Source organism: Dioszegia hungarica (genome assembly GCF_025882075.1).
Source record: "Dioszegia hungarica strain PDD-24b-2 chromosome Unknown MKK02contig_16, whole genome shotgun sequence".
NCBI lineage: Eukaryota > Fungi > Basidiomycota > Tremellomycetes > Tremellales > Bulleribasidiaceae > Dioszegia > Dioszegia hungarica.
The window spans coordinates 970,921-984,414 of NW_026515773.1; the positions used below are offsets into that span (position 1 = coordinate 970,921).

Below are 13,494 nucleotides of genomic sequence, written 5' to 3' on the forward strand. Positions count from 1 at the left end.
GTCCGGCGGATTCCTTTGAGACACAACGTTAAGAACATAAACACAACTGATCATCTAGGCTATGATATCCCGCCTCATCGCCTCTTTCTTGATTCTTGACCGCCAACCAACAACTCGCTCTTGATGGCAGTATGGTCCGTGTTGTTCAGCCGAGCAATGAGCACCTGACCCATCGCGGTCGAAGGGGTAAGGCACCCGCCACGCTTGGACAGCGGAGGCAGGGTGGTACCCTTCGGTGGGGGTAGGACGAGGGACAGAGCGGATTCAGCCAACAAGTCTGTGGTGTGAGCTATGCCTCCCCAGGTGTGCGAGTCATGGATGGGTATTGGGAGACATACGGCAAGTGTGGATATAACCAGGATCGCCCTTGCCCGTGTAGGTCGTCAAGACCGCGACGTTGGGGTCGGTCGTAGTGGACAAGCTAGTCACTTTGAGATTGCCCTTCTGAAGCGTCCTGAACGATCAGCTTGATCCGAGTTTGCTTATAAAGGGGTGCTCACTTGTCTGATGATCCAGTTCCTTGGGCCGGGATGACATACTTGAACAGCTTCCTGAACTGGTTCATCAGCGATTGACTCCTCTCATCATTCCAATTAGCGGAACGTACCAGACCCGAGAACTTGAACAGCGCAAAGAAGCCAAACAGCGCAAAGCTCGCCACCCCAGCGAGGAGCTTACTGCTCCCCACCTCCATGCCTTCCTCGTAGACCAGCTCATCTCCATGTGCCGGCTCCTCCTTCTCCCCGCTAGACGAGTTGGCGGACGGGTCCGCAAACGGGTCGCGCTTGTTGTCGGGGAGCTGGGATAGGTACCACGATCGCCTGACAACGGTGCAGTTGTACGGGTACATAACGAAGAAGGCGCCGATGCGCTCAGGGAAGGGAAGAAGGGGGTGCGAAAGGGATACGATGGGCTTGATGGATGATGCCTTGCGGAATGTGGCTGATCATGAGCAAGAGCAGCGAGAAGTAAAGAGGGAGGGGCGCACGTGTTTGGCACCATTCGCCTTGATATTGCCGGGCCTTGTACTCCTCAGGGATCTCGATCTCCGCGTAGAGCGAGGCTGCTGTCCCGCCAGAGACGGTACCTGCGGCTTTGAAGAGCGCGGTGGACTTTGTGATGCTCAGATCGGGGTGGGAGGTCTTGAGGAGCGATAACGCAGAGTAGAGCGCCATATCACTGCTGTATCAGCTACACGGCCTATCTCACATGCTGGAGTGGGCGGAGATAAAGCTGACGATGGAATCGAGTCGACGCCGCAGCTGGGGACAATGCAAGCGCCTGTCTTGGAGGCGAGGTAGTTGTACTTGGGAATAATGTCCCTTGCGAGCCAGGTCGACTCGCCCGTGAGATCGATATAGTGCTTGCCGGACTCTGCGCATTCTCTAATATAGTCAGCTTTGGTCGACGGCATACTATCACAGCTGAATAACTCACCGGATGAGCGCTTCGGCATTGTACCACCTGAAAGGCCCTAAACATCAGCTCTGCCCCTCCACTAAACAAGTGCTAGTCAGCGAGCTTACCAGCCAGATTGATCACCACATCCCCCTTGGCTACCAGCTTCTTGACACTCTCCCGGTCTTCCAGGTCCACAACGATCACCTCCCTCTTCCGCTTCAACGGCTCGTTCGCCTTATCCAGCCTGGCCTTCGTTCGGCCGGCCAGAATGAACTCGAACGATCCGCCATCGGGATGAGTGTCGAGGTATCGGAGCAGCTCTTTGGCTGTGAATGACGAAGCTCCGTGGACTATCAGTGTAGGATTGCGCATCGTGTAAGTAGGCCTTGGGGGGTATGATGAAGTATCTCTTTATGGAGATGCAACAGGAGAGTCGTCGCTTTGAAAGGGTCTGGAATAGCTCTGCAGCTGAGGAATGCTGAATGACAATGACGTCAGAAGGTCCGCATTCCTCGCGCCTCGCTCTGTGCTTACTCGAGTACTTGGTACTTTGGCAGCTGATTGACCCGCTCGTTCGCGCATCCAACACTGTTCATGGACGACTCAGCCTTGGGTCTGATGGCTGACATACCGGGGTATGATCATACGACCTGTGTCAGTAACCGATGTTCGCTCGGAAAGAACTCGCTTTGCGGATATCACCGCGCTCAGCGAGACAAAGGAGCGTCAGAACTCACAGCCCTGAGCTGCTTCATCATCGAGACTTTGACCTCGGCCGGCATACTCATTGTACGTGTTACGCATCACCAGCTGATCAAGTGATCACATGGACCTGCACGTCATGGAGGGGTACCGATATGCAATCCTACCCGGGTTCTTTCACGAAGGTCCAACGACGCCAGAGGTGTGTTTCCGCATTGACCCACCAGAAGTGCAAGACTGACTGGCGTAGCAATCCCAAGCGGTGATGCCAGTGTGCGGCTCATGGACTGTACTGAAGAACCAGCTAAAAGGTGAGCCTCCCAATACTGAGCTCTTCTACCGCGCATACCCCACGCGATCCCTGATGCCCTGAGCTGATGAGCAGCTTTGCGAATTGAGCATCCCCGGTCGCAGATCAAGCTGCTGCTACTCACTCGACATGGTCAAGGCAAATCACATCTGTATACAGACGGGAAGGCGGTCACTGATGGCAGCAGGCGAGCATAATGCGCTGTGTGAGAAGCTGGTTCCAGCCACGCTAGGTTTGTCGGCAGCAGACCATCTCGAACGATCAAGAAGAGTAAGTGCGCTGGAATGACGATCCTGGATAGATAGAGTACAACAAATAGCCGATCGAACCAGGTCGGCCGAGAGTGGCCTCTCTTCGATCCCAGTCTGTCTGCCGCCGGAACTAAACAAGTCAATCAGCTCGGAGTTACAGTGCGCCAGCAAGTGGAGCGCGGTATGCCTGTACCGAAGCACTACGTCAGTCCAGCGAGGCGAGCCGTGCAGACTTGGGCGGGGGTTTGGTCGAATGTAGGAGAAGGAGAGGTATCAGCGACCGTCATTGAAGTGAGCTAGGTCTTCAATGTCCCTCGCGTAGGTCATCCGCTAAGACGGATAGGAGCTCCGCGAAGAGCTGCATGTCCACCTTTGTAATGCCCGGCGCAATGTCTCACTCCTGCAAGCAGAGTTGTCACAACTGGTGATACCTGCCGATACGTCCGAGGTCGACCCCCTCTGGCAGCCAAGCTCAGACTGCAGGTATGACCGAGCGGACGCGCCGCTACCACCACAGCTACTAGAGCGGCCTATGCGGGGTATGGAGAACGGGCGGGAGATGGCTTTGCGCGCCGAGAAGGCTTTGAACCGGATCATGGACGATAGTGGGGAGTCAGCATGTGAGCATAGTCGGCCTGGGCCTGCCTGATGGAAGGGTGTAAACTGATCGATAGGTAAGAGCGTGACGAGCCATTGCTCCTTGTTGCGCGAGATGATGGGGGTCCTGGGGTCGCTTCGGCGGGACTTGAGGACGGGCGAGATGTGCGCGGTCGTGGTCAAGGTGGACTAGGAGCCTCCCAAATATGCCAATGAGCTACAGGCGCACAGGCCTCAGGGTTCCAAGTGGAAAGCTGTACACGACAGCTCCGAACGGCCTTGGCAGTGTCTATGTCAAGTCAGAGTAAAGTGAAATCTCCGTCAGCCTCCAGCGTATGTCACCAGATCTCGGCGTCTTGGTAGGCTGACGTCTCAAAGGCATGCCTTGCGGCAACTGCGGGATCAAGGGGTAGATGAAACGCAAAAGGCCAAAGGAGGGCTAAACGAGGGACGTTTCATCAGCAAGGTTCCAGGGTATAGCAGGCGATCTCCATCTGGGAGCGATGCAACTCGATCGCCACAGCGTTTGAGCGTAGAGGCGCCTGGATATGCTCGATGCTTCAGCCTCCAGCGCAGCGTTGCCTCGGTATGAGGAGTTTCGTCCGGGCAAGAGGAGGAATGTCGAGCCAAGGGGAAATGTGAATACTGTGTCCATCATACATCAGCTCAACTGCTATACTTACGATTGCTATGTAGCCTGGACCTCACTATGTGTGCTGACTGGATGTCAGCAAGCACACACGGACGCGATCCTGACTAGATCACGCCCTTGCGGAAGAAAGAGCGATCGGGGGTCATCGAATCGATCCGGACCCGCTCGGCACCTCTCGGTCAGCCTCTTCTTCATCTCCGCTAGAAGTTACTGTTAGAAAGGATGGTAGCTCCGCGGGGTCTGTCAGTACTACCCCCTTCTGTCTGCCGCACGACCAGGCACAAATGATGTGTGTTGTGTGGACGGGTATTGACGGATCCGACCCGTTTCATCTGCGCGTCGAGCGTCCTTTGGGGCGAAAATTTGACCTGGGCGCAGTGGAGTACGGCTTACTCTCTCACCTGACACGCTGATGATGAAGCGGCGAGGGGGAAGCGAGGAGGGGGAGCGGTGTTTGAGGTATCAAGTCAGCGGACGAGCCTGACGACCGAAGCTGGAGCCGAGGTATGAGGTGCACACAAGATCGGAGGGAGAACGCTTCAGATCGTAGCTATAAGTAGGTCCCTCCCTCTTCACCTCCTTGACTACATCCTTCACACTGTCTCACACACCCAGACACGCACCGGGCCCCACCTCCCTCGATTCCTGCCATATCTCGTCGATCACACCCAAAGTGAGACATCCTCACGCCATTCGGATCGGCTAGCACCAGATCCATTGGTCCACCTCGAAACACCCCCAAATCCCCCTTCACCACTCGGCTCCCGGTCTAGGCCTTACGCGTACTGACTCGCATCCACGTCGAGCGTATACAACATACCCGCCGCCTTACCAAATTTCCCTCATCCCTCATCCCTCATCATTTCCCTCCTTCATACATCCCTCCGTCAACATGCCGCATTCCCCATCCAGCGACAGTCTCCCCATGTCGGCGCGATCCCGGGGCTCGATCTACACCAACGCGTCCTCTGTACACACCCTATCGGCGGATACGGACGGCCTTCATCGTCTCCTCGCGACAAGAGATCTTACCACCCATGTTATTGCCGGCGCGTTCGAGGAGTACGCGTGGAGGGGTGTCCTGCGGGGTACGAGGGTGCGGGACTGGTGCGAAGGCCTCAGGACTCTTTTGGATGAGGTGAGCGACAGTCTTCCTCTAGCCGATGTATGAACATGGGCTGACTTTCAGCTTCACATCGTCGAGGAACTCCACATTGCTCTGCAGACACCCGCTTTCGCGACCCTCTTCCCATTCCTCTCCCTCATCACCGGCCCTAATGGCTGCGAAGCCCACTTCATCTACCCCCCACCTACACTCCCCGCCGACCAGCTCACGTCCCTCGATAGCGATACCCTCGTCGACACCGTTCTCAGCCTGCTGGAGGGGAGCGAGATTGTCTCGCCAGATGATCTCGCCGCGCCGGTCACCGAGCTCGTCCTCGAGTACATTGGTGCGGTATGGCGGCAGATGGCGAGCGATGAGATCACGGGTCTCAGTGCAGCCGATGGCGTTGCCAAGGCGCTGGTCGAGCTGGAATTTGAGGTGAGCCATCCTCTCCTCTGGGCGAACTACGCTGACGACCAGATGCAATGCCAAGGCACCCACTCCATCCTCCGCACCCTCATCTTCCCCATCGTCCGCCGGATCCGCTTCAGTATCGGTTTCGTCACCTCATTCCAGCTCGTCTCGCGGCTGAAGTCCCTTATCGGCCGATTCAACCAGATGCCCAGCCGCCACGCCCCGCACCATCTCATCGAAGCCTGGGCGCTCCGCCGGCTCAACTCGGGCATGTCCCCTCAGAAGGTCTATGACGAGCTCGTCTTCATCCGCGAGCGCGTCAGGGACGAGGCCATCCAGGACGTCGTCGAGGCGGTATCGAAGCAACTCGGGCTGGAGAAGAAGGACACCCAGGACCAGGACGACTCTCCCGGTTCTCCCTCCTTCAGCTTCCCCCGCGTCTCCCCGCCCACCCCAAGCAAGGTGTTCGGCTTCTTTTCGAGCAAGAAGGCTGCGCGCAAGACCATGGAACCACCCAGGAAGGGTCCCTCCGGCTTCCTCTTCCCCGCCGGCTTCAACCCGGACCGCCGCCCCTCCCTCCCCGTCACCCCCTCGCAGGTCCCGCATCGCCTCGTCATCTCCAGCCCACTCACCTCGAGTAGCCTGACCAGCTTCCAATCTTCCGACAGCTTTGACCTGATCATCGCTCAGAGCCAGCCTCACGTCGCCGAGCTCTTGTCGCAAATTATGACCTTCTCGGAGGCGTCGGACGTTCGGCTCATCCTCCTCGACTATATCGTCGAGTCACGGTACCGCCTGCACAGCGGAGGCGGGGCCGACTGGTACTTTGGCTCCGGGCGGGAATCGGCCGCGTCCACCCTCGACACCCTCGAGGGTAGGCTCGTCGGCAAGCGGGACGTCATGGACCTCGCGGCGGTCTTTGGCGAGATCCGAACCCAGTTCGATATCCCTCCTCCCGGATCCCCAATCCGTATCGGTATCAGGGAGAGGCGGAAATTGATCAACCCTCCCTTCGTTGACACTACCCGTCAAATGTACCACCAGGACGTCCCGCAAGATATCGTTGAGAGTCGGGGCGTCTCGTTCGATATCGACTCGTACTACCATCGTCACATCACGGAGGAGGACGAGTTTGAGCTGGAGCTTGAGAGGGAGGAGCGGACGGTCGAGTCGAGGGGGTCGTCGTCCGAGACGGTCAAGGCACGGCGGAAGAGCACCGGCGCATCATCCCAGTTCTCCCTCAGCAGCAACCTCTCCACCAATACCGACGCCCTCACCATTCCGGCGACCGATAACCGCTCATCCCTCTTCTCCACCTACACCTTCTCCATCCGGGAGGCCAAGATCGGCACGATCGATCAGGGTCACCTCCACGCTTCCCAATCGGACGATTCCCTCGCCTCCCCCTCCCAGACATCCCCACTCGGGATGTTCTTCCCCTCTCGCTCCGAGTCGTCCCCTCATGACGCGTACGCCCTTCCCTCTCCCGGTGCGCGGTACCGTATCGACCGTATGCAGTCATCCTCGGGCGGCCATCTCGGTATTCCCCGCTCATCCTCCCCTGCCGGCTCCTTCCACAGCCTCCTCTCCGCGCTCGACCTCGAGACCCGGATCCCCGCCGACCTGCTCGACAGATTCCCGGACCCCTCGACGCTCTCCCCACCTACTACCCCTCCCGACACGGCTACGCCCGCCAGCGACCGAGCCAGGCGGAAGCAGAACCGCCAGTGCGTCGTCGTGGACAACCTCGAGCTGTCGCCAGATAGGCACTACCAAGACTTTCCCGAGGAAGTGGCCACGCCCACTCTCGAGCCCACTCGGCGGCGATACACCTCCGCTCCTGGCGCGAGCGTCTCCACCCTAAACTCCATCGACGAGTCGGTACCTACCCAGCCCGGAGACCTGCCCCTTGCGCAGCTGCTCGCGCTGTTCACTGGTCAGACGGGGGCGGTCGGGGGAGCCAGGGAGGGCACGACCCCAGCAGATGTCGCTCGTGCGGCGACGGCGTTCGTCTATGGGGAGATGCAGTATGCTGACGAGCTGGGATCGGGGTGGGACGCGGAGGATCAGCGAAGGGTCATCTGGCTTCTTAGGCAGATTGCGGCTCTGGTACGTTCATCGTCTCTTCCTTTACTCACAAACTCAAGCTGATAATCAGATGCCAAACCCAGACCTCCAATACCCGATCCACCAACAAATCCAGTATCTCGAGCGTCACTCTCCCAACTCCATGTCCAGCCGTACCTCCCTCGCTTCGTCCACTTCGACATCCACCTCCACGTCGACGAACAGGTTCCTCGCTACGCCCGCTCACAAGCCTCGCCGGAGTTTCCCTCCGCCGACAGTCTCGATGGGCTCGGTACTATCTACGCCGATGGAAGAACAGACGCTCGGTGTGACGCTGGGCCCAGCGAGGGACTCGGTGCAGAGTGCGCATACGTTCGGGGTCGCTATGGGCCGGAAGGGGCACGAGGTGGACGGGCGGACGTATGTGTAGACCTGAGCCGGCGCGGGGGAGATTTGGTTTGATACGAAGCGGTCTCTTGATACCCTTTGGGATACCCTTTGGGCGGGAACAAGTCATCTGTACTTATAGAATAGATTCATATACATGCTGTCAAGTATAACAGCCAGATAACCAGTAGATAGCAGGCGGCGGACCTAGCTCAAGGATCATGAACATCATGCAATGGGAACGTCATCTAGCGAGTTCGAAGCGCCGAGGACCGGGAAAGGAAGTGCATGAGGAGGTACTACAGATGGTGCCCTAACGTAGTAGATATGATACAGGAGACATATAGATTCGGTACCCATATACCCAGAAAAGGGAAAGGGGAAGCGAGGAAAGAAAAGGGGAAAGGAAAGGTCTACTAATGCTACTCAGACTCCGCGATGTCCACTTTCAGCTAATACAACCTCCGTCCCTCTCTTCGCCTCTCTCCGGCCCTGAACCCGCTATCGCGGGCCTAGCGGATCTTCCCCAACCCCGACCCAAACCCAACCTTGGCCTCTCCCCCACCGACCGACGCTTTCCCCTTCCCCTTCTGAAACGCATTCCAAAACCGCAGCGTCTCGTCCCCTGCACCGGTGACGATCGTCTGCCCATCCGGGGACATGGCTAGGTACAGCACCCGAAAGGTGTGGCCGGTGAGCGTGGCGACTTGGGTCATGGATGGGTACCGCCAGATATGGATTTGGTTCGATACGGGTCCGCCGGAATAGCCGTGTGTCGATACAATCTCATTAGAGTTGAGTGACCACATGAGATTACAGACCTGAGCGTCAGCTATACTTCCCGACTTCAACGTAATGTAGATTGAGTAGCTCACCTGAGATCCTGTATCCCACTCTGAGACCAGACCGCCCGTGAGACTGTTCCAGAATCTAATCTTCTTATCCGCCGTCCCTCCTCCACTGGCCAGTACGCCCCGCTGGTGCGGACTCCACGCTATTGCTTTGACAGCCGCACGATGCTCCCCAAACCGCCACGTCGGCCGAGTATCCGTTCCGCCCCATACAAACAGCTTATTGTCGTTCCCGCCCGACGCGAGCTGGTCGGTATCCGGGTTCCATTTCAGCCCGCACACTTCCTGCTTGTGGTGCCCGGCAAGCCGGCGGATGTACTGGTCCGGAACGCGTACGTCTCGATGGAGGATGGTGCGATCGCGAGAGCCGGAAGAGAGGATATGGCCGTTCCATGCCAGAGAGCCGACGCGGGCGGTATGGCCCGTCATGGTTCGTATGCGCTTGCAGTACTCGGCGTCCCAGATCTCGACGGTTCCGCGGTTGGTTCCGATGGCGAGTGTGGATCCCTGGATTATCAGCTGAAGCCCTTATCGGCCGCTGAGACGCGAGGCTGCCAGCTCACTTTATTTGTCCATTCCAGACCCGTCACCACATCGCTGACTTCCTCCCCGCCCACTAGCGTCACTGGCATCTCGCAAAGCTTGGTCACTTTGCTAGTCTGCGCCGACCAGAGGTAGACGCAAGTGTTCAGACCAACACCGAGGACATTGGACGAAGACCACGAGACGAGGTTGAGGTAGAAGTCGTCCTGTTTGGTCAGCTTCTCCCCTCGAGTTCGCTCGGATTTCAACAACTCACGGCAAGTTCTGGCGCATCCAGCACCTTGAACGGCGTCCTACTTATCTGCCTAACACTTTTCCTCGGACTAAGCAACACCTCCTGGCTCCTCTTGCCCACCGGACTCAGACTGTACTTTTCATGCTCCATACTGTCCAGCCCGGCCGTGAACTGCGTCATCCGCGTACCGGCGGGGGACGAGAAGTTGAGAAGCCGTTTCTTGCTGGGTGTGGAGGGCGATCCTGGATTATTTGTGTTGGAAGGAGGAGGGGAGAAGGCTGATCGGCGCTCGTTGGAATTCGGAGGAGTGGTGCCGCTCCGCCCCAACGAAGACGTTAGGGCGAGCTGGGACTGATGGGCTCGGTGATGGGTCCCGCTGGGGCCTGCTCCGGGTGCTCGAGCGTGTCCTGATGTGGGCGTAGCGGGCGCGTGTAGGGGAAGAGGAGGTAATGTGGAGGCTGGGGAGAGTTCACGCTCGCCCCGCTCCCGATCGACCATACCGGAAATAGCGGGCGGAGGGTGGTGGTGCAGGGGTGTGGTACCAGCGGAGGAGATGGGGTAGTTGGCGGAAGGGAGATTAGGGATGTTGGAGTTATCGAAGGTCATGGGCCGGCGGAGCTGGTTATGGCGTGAAGTGGACGGATTGGCGGAGGGGGTTTTGCGGGAAGGCGAGTGGGAAGGAGGGAAGAGCTCTTCTTTGAGGAGTTGGGTGAAGGTGGCGTTCACTTCTTCTGTTCTGAGTTAGCACGAGGTCTACTGGTAGGAGATATGACGAGAAAATGAGTGAGAAGGAAAGACACACCCTTTCTCGTCTCGACATCGGTAGACTGTCCGATTGGGCTCCTTCTCCGCCCTTTTGGCTTCCCATCCGCCGAGCCTGACGCTATTTGATATGCGGCGTGCATGTCCGACCCATCTCGAGTAGGGATGAAGCTGCACCATCAGCACCTTCCTTCACTGGACCGACTTGTGCTCCGACCTATCGTCCACTAGCCCGCCTCTCCCCACCATAGTCTTCCCGCCCTATGCCCAATGGATGACAACTCACCGATCCCCATATCCCCCTGCCTGCCGCATCCTCCCCTTGCCTCCCCACCCCGGGCTATCTCTCCCGGGCGTCAAGACCGGACTGCTCCTAATCATATTAGGCACCGTGATATCCCCAAAAACGTCGGCTCCCTTTGTGGTCGTTGTGGGCGTATAGCGCGTTCCGGATGAAGGGGAGTGAGGGGTCCGAGCCGGCGCGCGAAGCGATTCGGGCGTGTACAGTGACATTGCGAAGAGAGTATATGAGGGGCGGCCAGTGAGGGACGGTGGGGGTGGAGGTGAGGATACCTGTACCCCGTGTTTCGTTTCGCCTTGACCTTGTGCTCAGGTGAAGGGATGACCGAGCGGACTCCGTAGACGGCGCACGGCGGGCTGTGCAGCCGATGACGATGACGATACGGCGAGCCTTCTTTGCTCGAGCAATTGCCCTTCCCGGAAGAAGGAAGAAGGTTATGTTTGGGCCCAGGAGGGGGGCCCTTGTTTCAAAAGAGACAGTCGACGAAGGGGGTTGTTGTTGTTTCCGGAATTTTTGACAGGGGACGTTGAGATTATTCGCGGGGCATGAGGGGGAAAGCGGGCGGTATATGTCGATGGGAGTGGTCGATGTCGGTGTGGGGGTTGGCGAGATCGATATGTGCCGGTAGAGAATGGATGTATAGTGTAGAGAGTGGATGCAAGAGAAGGAAGGAGATGAAAGAGGTTGAGGAACAGACACGCGGCTGACGACGGGTTGCATATAATTATTACTCCTTTCAGCAATTTTGATCAAGTGGGTGTCAACAGGTATTCGAGCTTGCATCTTCTTGTTACACGAACAGCTAGCTTATAGTAGAGCACATCCAAGATACTGAGTCTTCTAAGCCATCGCCACATCGCCGGCCTGACAGGTCAGCGCCTTTCCCGCAAATTTCAAGGCGACAAAGGACACTTACAGCATCGCCCTTCATGAACGAGTCCAATTCGGCATCGAGGTTGCCAGCGTCCGGCGGTCCCGACTTCGCGGGGCGTGCACTTGCAGCACCACCTCGACCTCGCGCAGGTCTATAGGATCAGCTTCTCGTCTCGGAACAGAGTAAACAAGGGAACTCACCCGCCACGTCCCCGGACGGGACCACCTTGACCCCTCGGCGGACCGGCTGGCGCACCCCTCGGCGGAGGAGCGATCCGAGCGAGCAAAGACGCGCCGGTCTGTTGACGGCCAGCGGGAGGCGCGTTGTAGCTTGAAGCACGAGCAGGAGGGGGGCGGATTTGGACGGGCGGGAGGAAGCGGATCGAAATGGTTTGGCCTTTAGCGTCAGTTTCCGATCTCTTGCGGTCAAGAGGCGTTCGTCAACTCACCCTTGGTCATGGCGCCATCGAACTTGTTGATCGCAATCTTGGCCTCTTGGACTGAAGAGTATTCCATAGTGGCTTCCCCGGTAGAACGGCCGGATACGTCGTACTGCACGGGCGAGCGTTATGAGAAAAGGCGAAGAAGTGATAACTGACTGGTCAGCTTGCGATTGTACCGTGGAACGAGCAGGACTCACAAGGTGATGATAGAGAGAAGACAATGATAAGCATTCGTTCCCATTCCATTACCGAGATCTCCAAATATCACCGCCGGATCCACCGGTCAGGCCCCTGATCCCCCATGTCCGGCAGATTTCGGCCTACCGCCCTGGATCCTGGTACCGAGCTGACCAGGAGTCGACCAAGATGAGGCGGAGGCGCCATTGAGAGGCTGAAGCTGAAGGCTGAATTAGACGCTTACACGGATATCTGGACCCTGCACAAGGTTTCCCGCCTGGCTGAAGATAGACTATTTGTCAGCTTTCCGCCATTCCATCCGGCCATTGTAGCTCACCTTGAGATCTCCAGGCATCACTTCATAGTGCAAACCCAATACCTCGATCCTGGGGCTGATCCCAGTAAATCCTTCTCCCGAATTAGGATTATAGCCGACCCTTGGCGGTCCGCCCATTCGGGCACCTCCACCCCGCTGCGGGCGGTTCGGACCATTATACGCATCGTGGACCCACGCATCGCCCGTCGACCTCGGTGGTGGACGCTATCGGTCAGCAAAGAGATGTGCAATAGGGTGGATGCAGACATACAGAGTAAGGGACAGCATCCTTTCGATCCCTGCTGACTCTGCCGCCTCTCGCGGCAGGCCGGGCAGTCTGAGCGGGCTGACGCTTATCAGCGATGAGCGCATCGAGAGGCTTGTCGAGATCCATGTTGATATAGGTGAAGATGGGGTTAGATACAGGCGACTATAATGAAGGAGGTAGAAGTACAAATGAGGAAGTCGAGGATGGCTGGCGCTGGCAGGAACAATAGGCCGGTACCAGATGTAGTCGGTCCCCCCACTTTGACCTCCACCCTCCTCCACTCAAAAGAGCCATGTCCTCAGTCAACTATACAATAACAACCCTAGCTATGCATCCTAGAGCAGGTAAGAAGCGCCGCTCATCCTCCCCAGACCCACTCGCTGCGCCACTAGAAGACTGTATAGTCGCATCACCAGCGCCGGAAGCAGAGAGCGGCCCTTCCTCCAGCCGAAGAGCGACTCGGGGAACGCCTCGGTCAGGTCCGCCCACGCCTACACCTCGCACGGGCACCAAGCCCTCTGTACTCGCTACTGGGAAGCGAAAGTCCACTCAGGGGTCTACAGAGGATGTTGCGGCTTCGCCTGATCCCCGCGCCTCACTGGCCAAGAAGGTGAAGGCCCCGGCGTCGACGCGGAAGGAGGACGAGATGCCCGCTCCGAGCACCACCCGGTCGAGTAGGAAAGGCAAAGAGAAGGCTCTGAACCAGGATGACAGCGCCGCTACACCTTCGGCTCCTTCTACCAGGCGATCACAGGCCACGCCGGGCTCGAAATCAGCCGCAACGCCCACACCCGTTCGTCCCTCCCGCTCAACCCTCGGGTCGGCCATGAAGCCCCTCC

At 58.0% G+C, this 13,494-nt stretch overlaps 5 protein-coding genes across 5 annotated transcripts; 2 read left to right on the plus strand and 3 right to left on the minus strand.

Moving 5' to 3' along the window:
• Positions 1–74: 74 nt before the first annotated feature.
• Positions 75–1,773, minus strand: MKK02DRAFT_28564 (Saccharopine dehydrogenase-domain-containing protein; the record flags this gene model as incomplete). Its single annotated transcript, XM_053087587.1, has 8 exons — positions 75–277; positions 339–454; positions 501–556; positions 608–942; positions 989–1,179; positions 1,239–1,385; positions 1,438–1,474; positions 1,527–1,773. The coding sequence occupies 8 exons, from the start codon at positions 1,771–1,773 to the stop codon at positions 75–77; spliced, it is 1,332 nt and encodes a 443-aa protein (XP_052943575.1).
• Positions 1,774–2,227: 454 nt separating this feature from the next.
• On the plus strand, positions 2,228–3,454 carry MKK02DRAFT_28565 (uncharacterized protein; the record flags this gene model as incomplete). Its single annotated transcript, XM_053087588.1, has 7 exons — positions 2,228–2,305; positions 2,354–2,414; positions 2,489–2,545; positions 2,601–2,683; positions 2,719–2,955; positions 3,008–3,284; positions 3,339–3,454. 7 exons carry the CDS (start codon positions 2,228–2,230, stop codon positions 3,452–3,454), a joined length of 909 nt encoding a protein of 302 aa, XP_052943576.1.
• A 1,351-nt stretch (positions 3,455–4,805) lies between these two features.
• Positions 4,806–7,583, plus strand: MKK02DRAFT_28566 (uncharacterized protein; the record flags this gene model as incomplete). Its single annotated transcript, XM_053087589.1, has 3 exons — positions 4,806–5,051; positions 5,103–5,456; positions 5,499–7,583. 3 exons carry the CDS (start codon positions 4,806–4,808, stop codon positions 7,581–7,583), a joined length of 2,685 nt encoding a protein of 894 aa, XP_052943577.1.
• An 815-nt stretch (positions 7,584–8,398) lies between these two features.
• On the minus strand, positions 8,399–10,790 carry MKK02DRAFT_28567 (WD40-repeat-containing domain protein; the record flags this gene model as incomplete). The annotated part of the gene is made up of 6 exons (XM_053087590.1): positions 8,399–8,707; positions 8,762–9,244; positions 9,301–9,486; positions 9,537–10,246; positions 10,318–10,448; positions 10,564–10,790. 6 exons carry the CDS (start codon positions 10,788–10,790, stop codon positions 8,399–8,401), a joined length of 2,046 nt encoding a protein of 681 aa, XP_052943578.1.
• Positions 10,791–11,418: 628 nt separating this feature from the next.
• MKK02DRAFT_28568 (uncharacterized protein) lies at positions 11,419–12,781 on the minus strand (the record flags this gene model as incomplete). Its single annotated transcript, XM_053087591.1, has 7 exons — positions 11,419–11,442; positions 11,495–11,603; positions 11,653–11,848; positions 11,901–12,003; positions 12,316–12,363; positions 12,409–12,612; positions 12,659–12,781. 7 exons carry the CDS (start codon positions 12,779–12,781, stop codon positions 11,419–11,421), a joined length of 807 nt encoding a protein of 268 aa, XP_052943579.1.
• Between the last annotated feature and the right edge of the window lie 713 nt (positions 12,782–13,494).